Source organism: Diachasmimorpha longicaudata, chromosome 1 (genome assembly GCF_034640455.1).
Source record: "Diachasmimorpha longicaudata isolate KC_UGA_2023 chromosome 1, iyDiaLong2, whole genome shotgun sequence".
Classification (NCBI taxonomy): domain Eukaryota; kingdom Metazoa; phylum Arthropoda; class Insecta; order Hymenoptera; family Braconidae; genus Diachasmimorpha; species Diachasmimorpha longicaudata.
In genome coordinates, this window is record NC_087225.1 from 8,058,148 (window position 1) to 8,079,519 (window position 21,372).

Sequence of the window (21,372 nt, forward strand, 5' to 3'; positions counted from 1 at the left end):
ACGATTCATTAACTGTTCCATGCAACACTGAAAAAGTTATGATTAATGGCTCTGGGAGTATTGTCTCTCTTTGTTCAACAAAATGCTGGGTTCAGCCTTCGAGAATGAAGAAATAGACTTTCTCGGTGAAATTTTGTGGCGCGTGTCACCACAATACATCGGAGGAGTATTGGAGATATAATATAGAAGTGATGGATGCGACGCTAATGGCCCCAACACTTTTCCAGTTAGAGTTTTAGAAGATTGTCAAAGGGGAGGGTTTAATCGTTCAGAAAATGTACATCGTTGACATGTTTTACAATACGCAAGATGCATGGGCTTCGACGAATAAACAATTGGATGAGTCCATTTCATTTTAGTGCAGCTCAGAAAAAAACATAACTCATTTCGTTATTTTCTATGCAATTAGAGAGCGTATGTTCCATAAAATATATTACTAAATTATCTTCGCAAATTTCTCATTACAGAAATAAATTAATATCCAGTGAAATGTGGGAGGAATTAATGTTGCCGCTGGTTTATTGACTTTCCTTCCACGTGTTATTTAAAATTAAGTGCACCAAAGGTTCAGAAATGTTAAAGACACGGTTGAAATAATCAGGATGAAAAACGAGGGAGGGGGATGGAATGCAGACGTTCCTTCGGGAAAAAGGCGGGGGGAAAAAAAGCCCTCGGAAATGAGTGTGAGAGGGAGCTTTCAACATATACTTGGCGCGTGTCCTCGTGATGATGACGCTGCAAGCCTCGTATGCAGTCACTTTTCGGTCGCTGGAGGTGTGGGTTCAGCCGTCAAGTCAAAATCGAGTGAACCCAGTGCCTCATCTAGTCCCGAACCAAATAGATATTTCCAAAATTATTTACTTTATTTATTACATGTAACAGAAGCATCCCTTAATTTATTCAAACTATTCTACTTTTACAATACCTTATCCATTATTTATTTATTACTATTTATTATTTTTTACTGTGAGTTATTTGACAAGAGGAACAGTCCAGTGAATGAAAATCCGTCAGCAACAATTGTTCTAATGATTCTACTGATTTGTGTATTACTGTTAATGAAAGTGATGTGTGAGAAGTGACAAGAGAGATTATTCATAGAAGTGCGGGAGGACGAAACGACTCAAGACGGAGTGAAAAGGCTGAATTTGTCGCGTGGTATGCGAGAACACTGGAGAACACCCGACACCACGAAACTGCTATTTCGAGGTCGTAACTACAGTGAGTCAATTTTTTTTTTACTATTGTTTTATCATAACGCTTTTACACTTAGGATTTAAATTACCCCTTTTGCAGCTTCTCAAACACTGATAGAATCAGTGGAACAATTAACTTCGATCAAACGAGACTCCTTAACTATTATCATGATCCGTTAACTATTAACATATCGAGGGAACAGGTAAAAATCCAGATTCGGAACACCTGATTGCTTTATCGGTGTAATGTGACGAATAATCGTAGTGATGGAGTTGAGAATTCACTTGAAGATCGTTGCGATCGTTCGTTTTCAGAGCTTTTCAACTGTGAAAGGCTTTTTCCTGAAATAGGCATGAAACTTGCGATTGAAGTAAGAACCAAGGCCGCAAGACTTGCTTACTTGACTTTGAAGCACTGCAACACTGAATTTGCTAATGAGATTTCTTCTGTACTCGAGTCTCTCCCTCGTTGGTAAAAAAAGACTGGGCTGTATTTCCCCCCTGAAATGAATTTCAGTGTCTTTTTATAAGTCAGGAGAAATGGGGGGAGTATGAGGGAGGAGGGAAGGAAGCTGGGGAGACGTGGAGTGTAGTGTTTCTTGGTTTTGTCTTCGCTGGGGGTCTTCAGCCACTGCATTTCTATTTTTGGGGGGCACTGGCGAAAATTCGAGGCAACACTGTCTGGTTCAAGGATTCGGAGAAAACCCTGGAAACAGTTCGATTAAACACCTATAATTCGTGGATCCAATCAATTTGAGGGATGAACAAGTTAGTGATGAATGAGTTCAGATGAAATTGTAAGAGATAATTGAAAAAGAAAACATCCCATTCAATTCATCACGTTTTACGATGTTTTTTTAAAAAATATCCTCATTACTTTTATAGTTTGGTATGACCACAGAGAAGATTTAAACGTATTTAATGATGACATTTAATCGTCAAATAGCGCGTGAAGATTTTGGAAAAAATTCAGAATATTCGGGGTCATTGACACTGCATTTTGCATGGGATTATTTTTTTTTCAATCTTCATTGCTTAACTAAAGTGTGTTCATAATGCAGTAATTCATAATACCAATCAATTTATTATAATTTCGAATAAACAATGGTTATGGTAGGAAATCAATAATTTACCAATTATGTATAGTTCATATTATTCCACCAATTCACTACAGTAAATAATCATTTTTATCAAACTTTCAATATACGAGATATGAAACTTAAATGAAAGCTCCAGTGTTCGACTGCAAAAATAGAAAAACTTTTCATTAGAACAAACATACCTAGAGTACTCGAATACTTATAAATTATTGCGGCTCACAATTCAATAAAAAATCGATAATTTATCATTCAATTTACCTCCAAATTTCATAGAGAAACCGAGAATTCTCAAGGTCTTCCAACGTGTCATTGGCTAGGGTTCCATATCCCATAGCTCACTGACACATCGTGCAATAAACTTAGTGGAACATTCGCATGGCTCGTCTGGCATGAATTTTATACCGGAAATAGAGCTTCCTCGATCGAGCTTCACCCCCCCCCCCTCCCCCTCACCTAAAGAACATATCTCAACATCTCGTAGGCGCATTTGAAGGCGACCCTTCTTTTTCATTCCAGTTTAAAATTCGATACTCCACTCTTCCCCCAAAAAAACCATCATCATATCCATAGCAAACGACGGAGATAGCAACGGAAAAAAGCAAAGGTATACATGCATAACCCTCGTGGATCTATTCTTGTCCCACCAACAGTCACTCATCACTTGCTCGCACCCTCCGCAAACGGTATTCTTCTTTTTGAAATTAATTACTAATAATAAATAGCATATATAGTGATAATTAATGGTTCATTACGAATGCAGGTTCACTCGATTTATCTTGGTCATTGTTGAAATTGTTGGCAAGTTTATTTCGCCTGTTGGCTGTTGGTTCTCGAAGGTGTTGAAAAAACAAAAACGAACTCTGATGAGATGAAAAATTAGAGTTTAATGAACTTGAAAGGCTCCTACATCCCCCCCGCATTACTTCACCCCAGTTGGGGCACTCAAATTGGGGGAACATGTTGTCTTCCCCCCTCTCATTGCACGTGCCCCGTACGGATTTGATGTATGGCACGCGCTCGCAAGCTCATGCTTGCAGGGATGACAGAGTGAGGCGCGTTAGAATACGCATCCCAGCAGCTGGACGTTGCTTTAACGAAATAAAAAATAAAGAGAGACTTCTCAAGAGAGGAGGTTAAAGGCCCCGGGGGAGTGACTGTCTGCGTCGCTCATCGATCATAATTTGCCGTTTATAAAACAATATAAAGTCCCGCGAAGAATGCAGTGTGTCAGATTTAAATTTTAAAAATATATCCCAGACACTTTCAACAATGATGAAGACCCTGCGAAATTTTCTGATGCCCTCCGGATGCGTCGAGTGTCCACGATGTTGTCCCACGTCCATATGTAAAAAAAGTATTTTCTCACTGTCAATTGTCCCATTGTCAGTTTCAATCGGCTGAACTTGAGCGCGTGAAAAATGGAGGAAAAAAAGGGAAAAAAATTGAGAAAGTGCTATTACACTGGTACCAACCAGCTGTTGTACTTCCGTCACACATTTGATTATTTTTTTCCTCACACTTCCTCCCCCACTCTTCTGCACTGACACATTGTTACCATCCACTTCCGTTTTTAGATGCGCATATACTACTAGGGGCCGACTTTTCTCATTTAGATTTTCGTCGTCATGGGAGGGGAATTCTAAAAATTTATCATGTGAAGAAGAATTCCAAAACCTGTAGAACGCAAAATAGATTGGCGTGCGAGAGGGAATGGATGAACAGGAATAGAGGAGGATAAATGTTCGATTGGATTTTTAACATGCACAAATAGTATTCAGTAAAAATAACGGAACAGTTACGCGTTTTTTCCCTGAACGTTTCAAATTTTTTCGGGAACGTTTTGAATTTTTTCCTGAAAGTTTACGGAAAAAGTGCGAAAAGTGCGGCAGATTGCGGAACAGACTCGTCATTTTTCAATAATTTTTTTCTCCGTCTGCTATTTCTAAAAAATATCGTGGGTTAGAGTAACAATTTTTGACGAGTAGAGCTTCGCAATATTACGGCGATCCATTTTCAACTTCGGTTTAATAAACGATAATGCGAACACTGGGAAAAAAGCGGCCCACGGATCGGGGAGAACGTCGTCTGCTACAAGAATAGAAAGCCATTCTTTTCCGGCTGCTGACGACGATTATCTCCGTTTCTCTCCGTCGACGGGTTTCCGATCTATGGCTAGATTTGATTCCAACGCAGTCAGGATGAGAGAGAAAAAAAAAACAATTTTTCTAGTGTTCGGCGGAATTCCGTAGACGGCTACCTCCTCGACGGCGCTTCAGAGAATAACGATGTCTACTCGCACATCGTCCAGACGTCTCGGTGCTTGAAATAGAATATTCGCACACTATTTTCACGGTGCATATGAACCAGGAGAGGCGGGTCGCCGAAGATACCACTGAGGGTTCGCCGACTCGATCGATATATTGAGTGCCAAGTTGTCTTGTGTACTTTTCTTTTCACTTTGTTCGTTTTTATTTTCTCCTCCATGCATTCAATATGAGGAGCTTATGAATGGACTCATTTTCATTCCTCGTTGCCTTCCGCTTCAGGCCAAATATGGAAAAATAATGACTGGGATTTTTTTAAGTCAATGAGAGGTGAGTAATAAATTAATGAAGAGCATTGGATTTATGGTGATGATACCGTGAATATATTCCAGTCAGCCTTCTCTCCAGGGAAATACATTTATATTTTTTTAAAAATGTCCTGGATCGCTGAAAGCTCAGCGATCAGAGCTTTCAATTGATCCCTCTCTTGACCCTAAACTTACAGACCTAGTGATTTTGCAGCTTTGACACTCAAGAAGTCTCGCCATTCGCATAAATGACAAATTTCTCACGAGATTTTCATTTCTGTATTCACCTATGGAATCAATCATTAAAAAAGCTTCTCCCCATGAGCTTTATCACTCGTTTCTCCCTGTTCACAGCGCCACCGACCTCAAGCGGCCGGATGATCGCGGTTGTTTGAAGCAACGATAGAATCATCAAACATGAGGGCAAGGGATTCGATGGTCTACACCCCAGTGTCACTGGGTCCAGACACCGATGACGAAGAGACTTTAGTCAACGAGGAAATATACAACAATGGTAAGTCTTAATGATGTCTGATATGAGCGTTCTCCTGTGCGACAATTTCTCATTCTTTGTTTCAACTCAAATGAAATCAGCTGTTGATGAAAAAAGTTGTATTCATCTACAACTGGATTCAGCATGTTCAAGTCATCCTGAAGAGGTGGAGGTGAGTGTCCTGTACCTTGCCAAGTGAGTTCAAGTCTCACGGGGGTATCATCGTAAGAAACTCGCCTCCGGTGTATGACTCATTACTCGTCTTGGCTTCCGAATATTTAAAACGTTTCATGAAGTTTAACGTTTTATTTTTCAACGGGTTTTCTCGGTTCGCAATGGGTGGGTAGGTAAACGTAGGATGTTAACTTTTTGAAATATCAATGTCTACTTCCATTTTTGGTTATCTATCTGCCATTCTTAAAAAATTAACAAATTATTTTCTCACAAAAATTCAGAAGTTTGACGGAAGTTCAATAAAAAAATTTAATAATTTAGAACAGGAATTAAAAATAGAAAATTGACAACTCAGGACGTTTTCAGGAAAAAATCGAATCTCTGATCTGTTATTCTCGATCTTTAAAAAATCTCCGTCGTGCAATTAACGATAGTTATGTGATTGAGAGCACTACATTGATCATCGCGATGATTAAATTACAATTACTGGTACGTTATGGCTAATTACTGTGTTTTTTCTGCATGAACGCGAGATACCACTTAGTTGCTTATACAGTAGTATCTCTTATACCTCGAGGTCACGAAATAGCACGGCCAAGACCCCGGCCGAGGTGCTGCTTTCCGCCGAGTGATAACAAGTATCGTCCATTGGCGCCGTCTGGAGTTGTTCTATTAATTTCTTAATCGTTTTGTTTTTTTTTAACTCCTCGCTACTCCTCTGAGGAGAAGTCTTGCATTTCATTACGGGAAAATTCTATGATCAAAATATACGTTTTGCTATTAGACGAATGGTTTATAAGCGTAGATCGCCGAGAAGATTGTAGCTTTCCAAATAATCAATTTTCATATTTAATTGGGTGATAAATGTCTGAATAAATTGAATTTAGTGGAAAATATCTATAAATCATATGAGTTTACTACATTTTTAAGATGTTTTTTCTTTCTGGAATAATCAATTCCGTTAATAAATTTATAATAAATTGTTCATTACAAGCGATTAAAATGGAATGCTGAATAATGGCACACTTATTTTTCAGCTTGCGAAATGAACCCCAGAAATGTACACTTAGAATGCAAATTTCCAATGCAGTAAATTTTTTACTACACGAAAAGTCTTCGAAGATGTACCATAAAAAACAAATGGTTTTCATGAACCTTATGGTATTGCAACGTAGAAATTCGATGGTATGATTTTGTTAGAGTTCAAACGCACGCCTCCACCTTTCGTTCAATGGCGAATCATTCAATAATTCGTAATGAGTTGAGAGGACCCCCTGTTGTAGGCCCCCACTCTCCAAAATTTACACTCACATCGACGTTCTTTCATTGATAAAATTTGATATAATACGGTTCATTCACAAATTGTGAAAAAAAAAACGACACGAAAGTTTCAGGGAGAGACGTTTTTCTTATCTCGTGAAACGTCTGGTCCATTAACCCGGGAATAATTGACTTCTTTTTACGATTTATGTATTTCCCTTTTATCTCGACAATAAAGCGAGAAATCGCGCTCACGTTTAGTTTAATCGCTGGAAGAGACCCTGTATCCACTGGCATGCTATAACTCAAATCGCCCGAGCAGAATTCTCACACGTGTGAGTATTTAAAATGACTGGAGAGGGGGAGAATAAATTCGAATGGCTCAAGGCACCAGCACTACAGATCAGATATAATTTCATGCTGACCACGTAGTTGTACGTACTGGCCTGGACAGTGAGAAAAAAAAATCATTTTCACCCAGATGTCCTGAAATCTTGGTGATCTACAACACGTATAATCCAAAACCAGGGAACCTGAGACACAAAAGGGGGAAAACATTGAAATTACTGAGGTACTAATCGAATGTTTATCTTTCTTCTCTACCTGTGGAGAAAACGAGTCAAGATAATCGGGAGAAAATCACTGGTTATCTTCCTTATGTCGGCGCATTTCACTAGAATTTGATCAGGTTCATGGAGTGAATATATAATTGGCCTAAAACAGGGACAAAGTCACAAGATTTTTCATGGTAACAAGTAATTGTTCTATAATTCACTTGGAATCGCTGCAATTCTCTTCTTCATCGCATCTTTTTTGCGTTTTGAATTATTCTTTCATTTAGAATCTAATCTTTAGCTATCGATCAACACCTCGATAACGAGAAAAAATGTTATTGAATACAAAAATAATTTAATCTGCATTTTGAAAGATACTAATTGAAGCGCAATGAGTGGTATTTTTTCTCCCCTATCGGGGCAAGTTCTTCAAGTAATCGGTAAAAGCCACTTTCTCCCTGTTTGAATTAATTCATTCAACAATTTCTCAATATTTCCCGATGGAAATAAATTTATTGAGATTAATTTGCCACCCCCGCTCAATGAAACACGAGCTGTTCATGATTTTGAAATGAAAAATTGTCCAATAAATTATCTTCATGCGAGTGAAAATTTTCTCTCCATGAGTGAATGTTATTTCATAATGCGCTGTAAGCACTCACCAGTTACCACTAATACTAATTTATCCCCGTGATCAATATGTATCGACGCTTGAATGAAGGAAGGCATAGTAGTCACGAGTATAGAAGAAAACGGAGAAGGGGGCGAGGGGATGGGGGGGGGCACGAATAGGATGAATGAACTGCACTGGACCCAGAGCGAATGTCGTCGTGCAGAAATGAGAAAGATGGAGTGATAATAAGTGAGAGACGGTGGAGTGTATTGCGGCGTGGGAGCTAGCGTGGGCGAATTCGCAACACTCGAGTGCGAATAGGTCTCTCTCCTGTCTACATGTACGAAGCAGTGTAACGAGGCCCCGTCGAAAGTTGGGAGCTCATTGATATATAGATATGAGGAATTGAGCGTTTATGCTATCGAGGAACGCCTACAGGCAATGGTAGAATGAGAGTTGTGGTATTTAGATATCCAAGTACATGAGATCCTTTTTTTCTACCCTTGGAGTCAAAAATCAGAGCTTACATTTGACACCGATTATCGAATTTTGCATTGATTTTATCACTTAAATTTAGCAAATTGGGAGGTGAATTATGATATCGACGTTAAACTAAAAAAATATTTTTACCAGATATCCATTTACTTGAGAAAAGTATTTATTATTTAGATACTGAATTTTTCCGGTGAAGTAATTACTAGGCAGCTCTTAGGGGATTATAATTATGTTAATTTTATTTTTCTAGAATATGATTATGGTAATTATAACCTTGAGTGAACCCTCTCAATAGGTATGAACATACATAGAACTTCAAGTGTTACACATTTGATTATTAAAAATAATTGAATCTGTCGGGGGTATGTACCAGACCGTGGAGGGTGTAGGGATATCTTTGAGGGGTAAAGGTATCCCTACACCCTTCAAAAAGGTAAAGGAATGCCGCTAATTTTCCAAATTGTTTGATGCTCTCCGATAATTTGAATGAGGAGAAAATATTATTTTTTCAGGAAGGGAAAATTTTTAAATATTGAATGAAATTTCCTGTGACAATAAGCTCCGTTGATGACTTTTACTATCGCCAACGTTCTTCGGAAAGCACATATTAACAACCTGAAACTAAATAATTGATTAACACATCAGTGAGCATGGGACTCATCTGGCTAATGAGTTCACATGCTCGCTTCTCGATGGCGTGCGATTCTCTACGACAATAATAATAGCAATGATTATCACATGAATTAAGGTTGAATAAAAGATGAGTTCATGGTGGATAAATCAGTGGGATTGATCTGATTTTCCCGAAGTACTTAATGACCGCACTGATTAAAACTAGCCGATGAGATTTTCCAATATTCTCTTAAAAAATCCTACCCTGGTTAGTGTTCTTTTGCTTTTATTTATTATATAAAATACAGTTTTTCATTTCATCATGTTTTTGCTCGTTTTCCTGCAACACGATCTGCGACGCATCTTCGCACCAGTGGGAACTGGAAGCTGGTAGGACGAGAATTGAAACCTGACTCTGTGTAGGACCTCAAACGTGTTTTTCTATTTTGCTCTCTCTCACTCGTCCCCTCTCTTTGTTGGCTCCTCTCTTGGTCTCAATTTTGCTTTTATTATTTTTATGCTCATTCCCATTTATTTTTATTCCCCTGTTTGGGGCATCTCCGTTGTACTGGGCCAGGGGGAAAATTTTCGGTTTTTTGTAGTATGTTTTTGTCCTTTCTGCTCTGTCTTGGACGTCTCGGGGCCTCACCACGTTTATTATCCCGAACGAGTCCGGGCCTTCCTCCTCGCACGCGAGTTTCGATTCATTTTGCCCGGGAGGGCCTCCAATATTTGCCTCAGGAAACTACCTGCGGGTGTAGGTGTTCTTCATGTATATGGGCGCACATTGATGGTAGACCGGGTACCTTACCCAGTAGGATGACGTGTTCCGCTAGGAGGAATAAAAAAAAGGGGAAGGAAAGGGCATATTAAATTGAGGGCGATGTTTTAGTTTCAGAGGCGAATTGACTTTTTAACGAATATCGCTAATTTTAAAAATTTCGCAATTTTCTGCTGAAAACTATCAGTATTTTGATAGATCAAAGCAGATTAATTTCCCGCGGGCGATGACGCATTTGTGAATTTTTTCACGCCACGATTCATGCAAATTCGGAGATGACTTTCTGCAACAAGAATTACTCAATAATTGCTTAATTATATTTATTTTATAACCACGTCGGCGGTACACCTGTAGTGCATATTCACCGAGAGGAGGTAGACCGGCTCTCATTCTTCTTTGGCTCCCCCCTCGTATCTTTACCCGGATCACTTGCGCGTGGTAAACCATATAAGGCCCTCTTTTACTCTACACTCGTATGCACACCGGCTTCCTTCATGCACACCCTACACAATTATTCCAGACGAGTTTCCGATGCATCCCATTCTACTAGTCTTTCCGTTGGTTGGTATCCACCTTCAGAATTGCATACACTTAATTCGTCACATAATAATGAACAGTATTCTGACCTGTTCATGTGGCAATTCCCCATTATGAAACGATGAAGTGAATATTTTCATTCGCGAAAAAAATGCCAATGAATTAATTATCCAAACCCCCGGAGTAATGTGGTGATTTCATAGTCTTCAGGCCGTTTTGTTCTCAGTCGAGTAATGAAATTTTCTAGCATTGATTTGATGAGCATTAATTAATCATCGGTTTATTCTCATTGTTCAACTAAAAAATGCTCTAATTATTTAATTCACAAACACAAAAGCACTCTTTATCCAGCGTAATATTTCAAATAATTTGGAATTATCTCTATTTTATAAACTATTTGTCCATATTGATCACATGATTTTAAAGTGATTGTGAGCAAAACGACATTATAAATTGTTGAATGCTTCGTGACCTCAAATCCTGCAATTACGCCTCGAGTATTCTCCGAACGGCTGAGGAGATCGTAACCCCACTCAGAATCAAAGTAAAAAGGGTAGGACAATTTCATTTCACTCTTTAGCATTATATCAATTTTTCCCCCCTTCACAATTCTCCTGCACAATTTTGTATATCTTTTTTTTATGCTCCCCGCTCTTCTGTGCGAATAACACTCCACTCGTGAAAGTTGTCCGGATGATTTACAAGCGTAACGCACGTTGCTCGGTAGCGCGCACCGAATAATTTTTCGAGTATATGTACGCACAACCAGTAATCTCAACATTTACATTCATTGGCAAATGTATAATGTCTCACACTTGTAATATCCCATTAAGCCTCGAATATAAGGCGGGTCAGGTGGTTTTCTCAATGAAAGCGCGAAAAATTAGCATTGTCACTTTTCAACATAATTTCGTATTATTCCTCGAGAGTTATTGATCGAAATGACGTCATTCAATAACTCAGCGAATTTCAATATTCAATAGCTCATCAAGTTTCATCACTGTCATCATTTTACTGCGTTTCTTTCTAAACTATTCGAAAGATTTACAGCACTTTTTGCTGCGTTTTTTTTCGAAACTTTTCGAACGATTTGCAGAAGTTTAGAAAAAAAAAAACACATTAACATGTTTGTGCAGTGATAAAACCTGATGAGTGAATCGGCGGCGATGAAAAGCACGAGCAGTAGAGTTGTTTGCGTCCCTCCAATCAATAGTTTGATTGAAAGTCTGTAAAAAATCCTTCCGAATAAGGGAAAGTCCCACCTGTCACTGATTTTACCACATAGTACATCAACAAATTATACTGTATCCCATTTCATTTAACCCAGTGCGAATGAATGAATTTAAAACGATTTTTCTGAAACGAAAAATTCAACATTTTTTTATCGTCCGTTTACCTGAACCCCTTGATTTTATTTTTCATTTCATTAAAACTTTAATTCCTGTATCGTGCGAGCTGGACGTTTAATTACAACCATGGCTCTGGAACACTTGATGTCTGTACACGAAGTTGTATACGTCGGTTGTGGTTTATTCTCCACGTATATAACCGTAGACGAGGAGATATCCCGGTCCGCCCACCCGCATCCGCTGGACTGCGTGGCTGCTGTCGTTCAGCACGCACACTGACAATGAGTTTTATCCTTCGTAAGGAACAGGTAGGCTCGAAGCTGAAGCGGGTGCAGATGCCCCAGACACATGCCCCGAATGGAAGATAATGATGATTTTATGCTGAAAGATATTGCCTATCAAGACGGAGGATTTGATTTCTCATCAAATCCAGGGAGACCTAATCACGTTCAATAATCTATTTCTCAATGAACGTGAGATGTGGAATTTTTTCGTGACTCGTGACAACTCATCTCGCAACATGTCTCGGTATTTGAATATCAAGTACTGAAGTCGCATTTTTTCTACCCCCTTGGGTGTATTCCATTTGGGCCTTGAGACTACCAGACGTTTAAATTCATCGTCACGAGCCTGCACGAAAAAGCCCCTTTTGCCCCTCTGCTGGACTTTTTAAACCCATCTCGTGTGGTGAAACCAGTATCCACACTCACCTCCAGCATTGCGAGAGAAAGAGAGAGAAAGAAAGTGAGTGGGGGAGGGGACAGAGGGAGGGAGAAAATATCTGGATCCTTTAACACCGAGAGGTAATAATAACGAGCCACCGTATTCTGTCCCATATACAAGGGGCATGTAATAACACAGAATGTCAACGTTGATCACCCAGGACCACCCAAAATTTCACCTCCAAATTAATATGAAAATAATTGACCCAGTGGTGTTATGGGCTCGGTGCGAAAGAATTGGCAATAAAATTATGTGTATTTTATGTTATGTCTCGTCAAATGAGCTCAGAGGACACTTGGAGAATCAATAGGAGAATTAAAAAATTTCTTGAAATTCAACGAGACTTGTTCATCGTCAGCTCCAACTCATTACAGAAAGTTCTTTTACATTTTTTTTTCCTCATATGTAATTCTTGATTCGGTGTAGAATAACTGTGTCAACTTTATTCCGTATTCATTAAACTCTTGGGACGCGAACAGATGAGATTGTGAAATGAGGAGTGAAATAACTTATACGTGATTGTAATTGCCTTCATTACAAATAATATGGCTAGAAAAAATGGTAAAAAATGAGGGAAATTTCATCAGTATTTAACGAGAAATTTTTTATCCCCTTTTCTCATGACACTATTGCACAAATAATTCAGTCATTCGAATAATCGGCGGTAGAAAAAATGGATATTGCACCCAAAAATGAGGGACTGCAGTATGAATGAAGGGCCCTATACAACAGGCCCACACCAACGAGTGTCTACAACTTAATAAAGTCACATTCTGACGTAGGTAAAACCGGTAGGATGTCAAATAGAGGGCGAATAACCACCACTATCTTCTCTATAACTCTTTACTTTTATCGTACTCTTACGTTTCTTTTGTTCATTGACTAGTGTCAACTAAACTGAAAGTGATACGGCTAACGGAAGTTCCACTTTGGGTTGTTGAACGACTGTTAGGTATCGGTCTGGTTGCACCTGTGTGAGAGATTTCGTGTAAAGGCGTCACGCGAGAGAGCCTACACTCAATGTTTTCTCATGAATTGAGAATACCCACAGCAAGAGTCCTTTTTGGAGCAGGATGAGGATAATTAAATGAAAGAGCGTGGGTATTTTAACTCTTCCCCATGTTCTTCCATTTATTTGCCAATCCGATGGGAGTTCAAGTGCAGTTGATGACCGTTAAATGTCATCAAACATGACTGATAAGGAAACAAGAATCGTGACTCATCGCTGGGCCAACAAAATTTTAAAAAATTCACTGGTTAATTTTAAAATATTGCAAACCATTTCATCCTGGTGATGACATTTTTTGACTGTACCATCGCCGATGAATAAACCAAGCACAACCATTGCATTCAATTGGCACTTGTATTTATTCGTTATTGCTGGAGTGCGTGTATGCAGTATAGGTACCAGTGTGCAAGAATAAACCTCACTGGTTGCAAGTCGCATCCCGAAGTAAAGGGGATCATGGGGCGAGGGTGGACGAGGGGCGAGAAGAGGCGGAGAGGGGGAGGGGGGGCTACAAACACCAGTACATAAGTCGCTCGAGAGTGGTCCAAGCCCCCCTCGAGTCAGACGGTCAGATGGTGGTTCTTTCTCTGTCTCACAAACGGCATTATACCAGAGTTCACCTCACAGCCAATCAGCCGTCAGTCCCCCCAGTAGGAGTAAAGGCTTTACGCTTCTCCATTGCTCCTCGGGTTCTGGGTTCACTCAGCTAGCTCACAGCAAATCTAACAGTTTACCGCGGGCCTCCTCACCGTCGACCTCGGCCATTTAATTCCTTTGATTTAACAACTCAGCGTCGATGACATCATGTCAATCCACTTGATTTTCCATGGATCATGCTCGCTAGGTATTGAGCCATTGTTTCGGAGTAATTGTGATGATGCATTGAATTGCAGTTTTCATTCGCACGATTTTATTGTGGTGTGAAACGAGTGAATTAGGGAGAAGAATGTGATGATTGTTGAGCTAAAAACGATGCAAGTTGGGGGAAATTGAATAATATTTTGTCGGGGATAACATGACTGAATGTGATATTAAAGACCTGGTGACAGGGAGTGAGCGTGCTGAGTACTTGACTGTTGGATTACAATAAGTCCCAAGTTGCCGTGCAGAGTTAGGAGGAATCGTATTAAGTTAAGAGGGGGCTATGGCGCCTCCAGACAGGATAACAAGATGCTCACCACCTCCTCCACCACGTTCGGGCGCAGGATTCAGTCACTCGGTTCTGGGTGAGTTTGAGTGCTTTGGTCAATTTGCGTTTTATTAATAGTCCCCGGTATCTCTTGGGTCCAGGGTTATTCCTGTCATTAGTTGGATGAGGATGTTATTCCTGATTGGGCGGTCGCACTTTAACTTGAGAAAATACCGGGGAATCAGTTTGAATAGAGAGCATACACACTGGGAAAGGGAAGAGAGAGTTTACGGAGATTGAAGCCGACAATGAGGCGCCTCTTGGTGAAGATGATGCACCTCGAATGTGTTATGTGCTGGGGGATTGGATTGGTGACTAACAATAATACAATTACGGCTGCATGTCGAGGTGACGGGCATGAGGTTCGATCGGTGGAGATGCTGAAGTGAACAGAGAGAGGGTTTTTATTTGAGATGCTCCTTGGTATCCGGGGGAAGGGGGATGGGTTTGCATTCTTCAGTCTGAATTCTTTGAGTGGACCGAGGTTACACTGTACCGTGGTATTCTGGAGGGTTTTTATTAGCGGTTGAGGGAGAAAGAGCCGAGAGGGAATCTGTGAGTGGAGGTGTTTTCAGCCACTTGGGGGGTTTTCGTTGTACCCTGAAAAGACAAAAGTTTTTTTTTAACGCCCGGCTTTATGGGTATCGCCAATTTTATGGCTTGAAACTTAGCAACCACGTAATGTCTTACACTTGGAAAAATAAATCTTAAATCAAAAATTTTATGCCTGTTCGACAGATGAACAAAATTGGTTGAGACGAAGATAATAAGGTCTTCAAGAAAAATCAGGGAATTCTTGCAGTAAAATATTTTCTAATTGAGGATGAAGAATTATGAAATGAAGCGAAGTCTCTGTCTTCAAATTAAAAATCACCGGGTCTTTAGGATACGTGTAGAAGTGTTCAATATTTTTCTAGAAATCGGGATCATATTTCCGTATGACCAATAGCTCGCAACTGAAGGGATTTAGCAGATTTTCTGATAAGATTTTCTAGACTTCTTCTCACTCGAACAGGTCTTGACAAAATTTTTCTATCTCCTTTACTTTCCGGGATCGAAGTGGAAAATCTTCTGACAGGCGATATCGTTGATAACAGCAATTCGAATTACTTTTCCGAACTTATATTATCAATCAATGGATCTAGTCCCTATTTGTTCACGAAGATTAATTCGATAATGAAGAGATTCGTCATTTGTCGCTCGAAAACCTTTTTGAAATATCCCTTAGAACCAAAACACCAATTTCGTATTCATTATTCACAAACCATCTACGAGACAAAACTGATGGAACCCATTTTTACCAGGGCTTTAACAACTTTCATTCTCAATATAATAAACGTGAAAAAAACTAGCGTAGGTCATTTAGAACTGTGCACCGAACCAGCAGGATATAGCACGTGTTCACCTGATAATCAACTAGTTTTGTGCTGTTGTTTTTCCAGTATGTAAGACAGGAATGTTTATATTAAAAGTATTGGAGTTCATTTTTTCACATGAAAAGACACATTGAAATGAGCCACCTGTTGCACTCAATTAAATAGCATAATTGACACACTGCTTTTCGGAGCGTAACGCATAACATACTGCGTCTCAAGTGTTATTATTTTATTCACTCTATACCCTGATAATAGCCGAGACCTGGGATTTTTGCTTGAGAGCCTCGATCAACCACTTGTCCCACATGACGACATAATACAAGAGACGCGCTGGGTGAACCAAAAAATTCCCATTTTTTGCTCCTCTGCCTTGAGAAATTAATGAATGGAAGTATTCTCTCTATATCTATTTCCGTTGCTAAAATACGTCCATTTACTTAAATAAAAATATGATTATATTCTTAGAAGCTCCTTTAAAATAGATTAAATTTTAAAAAATGAAAATGAAGAGAGTTATGAAAACACCTGAGCTACTCCAAGAATCACATATTATCTCACCTTGAACAAACATTCTCTCATACATGAGAAAAACGAAGGGAGGAGTGTTTTAATAAAGAATTAGAAAACACGTCAGACTTGGGTGAGTTTTCAAGTGGAAAAAGCAAATAACTATCGAGGATACAAATTGAGAAGGATATTGAATGAATAGAATGAAAGCAATTTTCATGGTTTGATATCAATCGAAATACGGAAATGGATGTATCGATTGCCATTGGCACGTGACGAATTGAGACGCCTGAGAGCCATACGAGGATCGATCTCACAGAACAAAATCTGTTGTTGGCCAGTGAAAGCTCTTGATTGTGAGTCACGATTTCCTTCGCCTTTCATTCTCTCTTCGATTTTAATTTTTATAATTTTCAAGTTTTTATCTCGTTCCAGCGGTTGATGTAGTTTCTTTTATCTCATTTCCATTTTCAAGCTGTCGAAGGGTGTGACGAGAGCTTTGGAGCTCCTCTCGGGAGGATTTTTCCAAAATTATTGAAAGAGCCTTGTGGTCTTCAAAAAACTCCTAATAACGGCAGAGTCATTGAAACAAATGGTCTTCCTCTTTCGGTTTGCAAAGAAGAATTTCTTGTTCCTTCAATAGCCCCTGAAAGAGTTAACGAACCTGAAATTTCCCACGGAAACTACAAGTTGCTCGGATTTTCTGAGAATAGGAGCCTGGATAGGAGCCTCGACCTCAGTCAGACGTACCTAGAACTCACTATTCACGTAGGGGCATGAGGCCTCTGAAGGGAACACTGGTCTCTATTCTTTAAAAAAATATATGCGTAAGTCCCTGCGACGGCGCGCCAGGTCAAGAGAAATTTTTAGGGAGCCCCCTCGTGACGAGGCCTTTTCGTTGGGACCGCAGGTTTATCGCTTTTTCGTGTTTTCCTTGGATGGCTGCACCAGGATTTTTCAAATACAATCGGACCGGTTTTTCCCAGTCAGACAGATAAAATTATGTCAAAGTATACTTGACACCTTGGGGGGGCTGTTACAGGTACAGACGAACCTTGAACGCACTGACATATTTACGAGCACTAATATACCAGTGTTTTCTCCAAAAACAACATTATTTATTATTTCTGATTTCACTTGTTGTGATTTTAAACTTTTTGCATTTTTTCTGTGCAAAATTCTCGATTCTTTAAATATCTTCTCGTGAAATTTTCTCACAAATTGAAAGGTCAAGATGACAAGCTTCACTCAACTGTTTAAGCCCAATATGTACATTTACATTTGTGTTAAAATTCCCCTCAAGTTTTAAATAACATTCGCAATGTAAGAATTTATGCATTTTACGAGCGATTAAGTTAGAAATAAATTCCGGAAATTGCAAGAGATACAATAATTTGGCGATTAAAAGGCTGTAGATGTATGTGATGATTCACTCATTGTTATTCGTCACGTCAATCACTGGTAATTCGAAGCATTATCAACAATTCTAACGGAATGGATTATTCACAGTCGCAAATCTCCACATGAAATAATATTCCACTGAGTGAGCCATTCAATTGCGAATGTGTGAAACATCGACACGAGCGTACACTTTTGTTAAAATGCCATTAGTTTTGTAACCTCAATCATACACTTCTCAATACTATGAATCACTTTGTCTTTTAAACATCAGAAAATGTAAACAATTTGATAGAATAGTTGGGCGTGAATCGATTATCGTGAAGCAGAGTAAGAATCCGTGAAATTACTCAACTAATCAAAGCGAATCATATAAATTACACGGAGAACAAGCGTATATTCCTTCATTCAATTGGATAAACAATGATAATACTTCTGAATTCATTAAATCCCCCTATGACCGAGTTGAGCACATAAATTATTTTGCAGATCAAGTGATATAGTCTGGAGGAGTGGAAACAAGAACTGTGGAGAGAAACCACTATTAATCGTATCATTAACAGACAGTATTTGTTCGAAAAGTACAAGACATAATATTTAATGAAATAATTTTGCTGATTTGAGATTCTCCATATCTGAAACATTCATCGGATTATCTTTCTCTTTTTAACCTGTCCAAGAGAGTGTCGCTCAATGCGCTTATTACTTCACTTGATCGCATCATCCGACACTGTGGCTGAAATTAAATCGTGAAAGCCACAAAGAACTCAAAGGCGGGGATGCGGATCGAATAGCCATATAGCTGTCAAAGGCTTCTTAATGCTAGATGAATTGTGATCGTTTATTCAGCAACAATTGATATTACTAAGACGAGTTAAACGGAGTGATTGGGAGGAGCACGAATCAGTTTGTTTGATGGTGAATGTCAGTGTGTATTTGGAAAATCATCGTTTACATTTATTTACCCTGACGAGTTGGGGTCGCAGGATTGAGCCGATGTCAAGTGATGTCGATCAGTGATTTATTGAACTGATGAGTTCTTCAATGAGGTGGTTTATAAGTGACAAATCAAATCGAAATAGTTTCGAGTTGGAAGTATCAATGAGTTGATGGTTTTTGGAATATTTCCAGCATTACATCAGTCATAAAAATTAATGTCTCTTGAAAATTCTCTGAAATTTCGTCATGACACATAATGTTGAACTTTGTACTGCCTTTTAATATTTGTACGTACATTTTCACGCATTATTAACGATGAAAAATCCATATATTTAATGTGAAATTTGAACAAACTTTCTAAAAAATACCAATTGATTTTACGAGTTTACGATAAGAGAATGGCATACTACAAACGTTTCCAATGCATTCGTGAAAGCCTCGGAAAGTCCTTAAATGAGAGAAAAATAATCTGGACTTGAAACATAAATCGGATGAAGAGAGAGAGAGGGAAAGACACGGAAGACCTATAAACTTGGAATCCCTCGTGGCTCTTCGAATTAATCTGAGCTTCCTATCTCTCTTCTCCATCCCCACTACCTCAAAATCCAGACAACGCAATACCAAGGCGCCTCATCTTATCTCCATCGTCTTATCTACCTTCTACGTGCAATGAATGTTTAGAGTTATGTTCCAGCAATAAGTAGCTTCACTTTTAACCGGTATACATCAGCGAAAGAAAGAAACAAAAAAATAAGTGCAATTGAATAAAAGAATAATCGCTGAGAATACGAATTAAATTCCAAGTGTTTACGAGTGTTGTTGCTTGAAAGAGCACTCTAGATATCGATTTAAATATGTATGCTTTGGTTACCTATATGTATTCCCGACCACATGGTGTGTAGAGTGCTTCGGCCCCTTTCCTCAGTTCTCATCGGGATGAATTTTACTTCTTCGGTTTGCTGAAGCATCAAATAATGATCATTACCCAGCTGGATGGACAGGGAAAAAATTTTACGGCGGACGGGAATGTGCAGAACTTTTAGCGCAGTCGAGACGAAAATTCTCGTTCTTTAGCCGAAGGTTTGGGTTTGGATTGATCATCTGCGAAGATAATGCAGCACAAAAGCTTTTGTGCCAGTGAAAATTAAACACAATAAGCGGTTACGAGCTCTGACATTGGGAAATACGGAGTGAAATTTTTAACAGCTTCGCACTCTTCATTTACCGATATCACTTACAAGATTCTTCGGACGATGTCCTAAAATCCTGAACAAGATTCAATCGAGATTAAGTCCCGGGGTCTTACGAAATGGACATTGGAGCAAGTAATCCTAGTCCCTCTCTATTTCGGCGCACCAAAAAATACCGCGATCGCGAAATGGTACGAAAAAAGATGGTGCACAAGCTCGGATTCGGGTCGCGCACACGACCTCATCCCGGTAAGTTTGATTGTTTGTATGTCTGTGTGATCGTTTGCAAGTGCAGGTGCAACTATATCTTGGCACTGGTGTAGTTGATGGTGAAGTTACCGTAAGATCTTCTCGGTCAACGCACTCGTTCGCGTACATGTCTACCTGGCCATGCACTCAGTGAGAGACTTTACCTACACACCCAGGGCCGATATAAATTGCAAGACGCTATTGGCTAAAGTTGTCTCATCGGATACTGCTACTGGTTACGCAAAAAAAAAAACGAAGTTGTTAACAAAACCTTTTATTGCCCAAGTAATTGCGCTGCTTTTAATTTCATGTTGTTTCTAGGGTTCGTCGGAACTGTGAAAAACAAGTCTCAGAAATGTTGTAGCATATGCTCTAGCATATGATTCATCAATTTTTCTTACTTTCAATTCACAACAAAGATAGTTGCCAGTCTGTAAAATACTGCTCAATGCCCGCCCAGTCAAGCGAGAACGTGATTACCTATACATAGACGAGTGAGGTACATACCCGGTAACCACCTAAAGGGGGCAAAACTTCTATAATCCACCTGTCTGCTCGTTTCCGCTCCAACAATGGTCTCTGGGCTATCTGCTTTTTCTTGGTGAAAAAGAATCCTAGCACTGGGGCAATTACTCTCTCTCTTTCTTTCTCTACGATGAGCAAAGGCTACACGAAGCAAATCATAGAATTCAACAAAAAATGTTTTTTTTTCTCTCGATAAAAAAGCTAAGAAGGATTGCAGACCATAAGACAAGAGAATTCATCCGTGAAATGGTAGCCTTATTAGCGTGGGAATAGATAATTTCCAAAAAAAAATGTTGGGAGACACTCTCTCTTTTCGAATTCTTCAAGTTACAGAAAAAACTCTCTGAATTTGTCCAAGTTAACCACTACTTTTCCTACTGGATATTGAAATATTTATATTCTCTCCCGTCCTAGTTTTTAAAGTCTAACGGTCGACAATTAGTTTTCTTGCGACAGGTCACACAAGTATTTTTCCAGTGACAGATACTTGTGTGCCCTCAACCTTGAGGGAAATCATCGATTCAGGAGAAG

General features: G+C 39.2%; 1 protein-coding gene across 5 annotated transcripts in view; it reads left to right on the forward strand.

The window, feature by feature from the left end:
* The first annotated feature begins 766 nt into the window (after positions 1–766).
* Positions 767–21,372, forward strand: part of LOC135165909 (protein TANC2) — a 29,107-nt gene continuing 8,501 nt past the window's right edge. Inside the window, exons 1-2 of one of the 5 annotated variants that reach the window (XM_064127723.1) lie at positions 767–1,221; positions 5,223–5,382. In XM_064127723.1, the coding sequence (XP_063983793.1) occupies positions 5,286–5,382 (97 nt within the window). In that variant the 5' untranslated portion in view covers positions 767–1,221; positions 5,223–5,285. Of the gene's footprint in view, positions 1,222–5,222; positions 5,383–14,134; positions 14,695–19,311; positions 20,317–21,372 lie in introns of those variants that run through there. The other 4 variants (XM_064127731.1, XM_064127715.1, XM_064127707.1 and 1 more) reach the window with 4 other exon arrangements.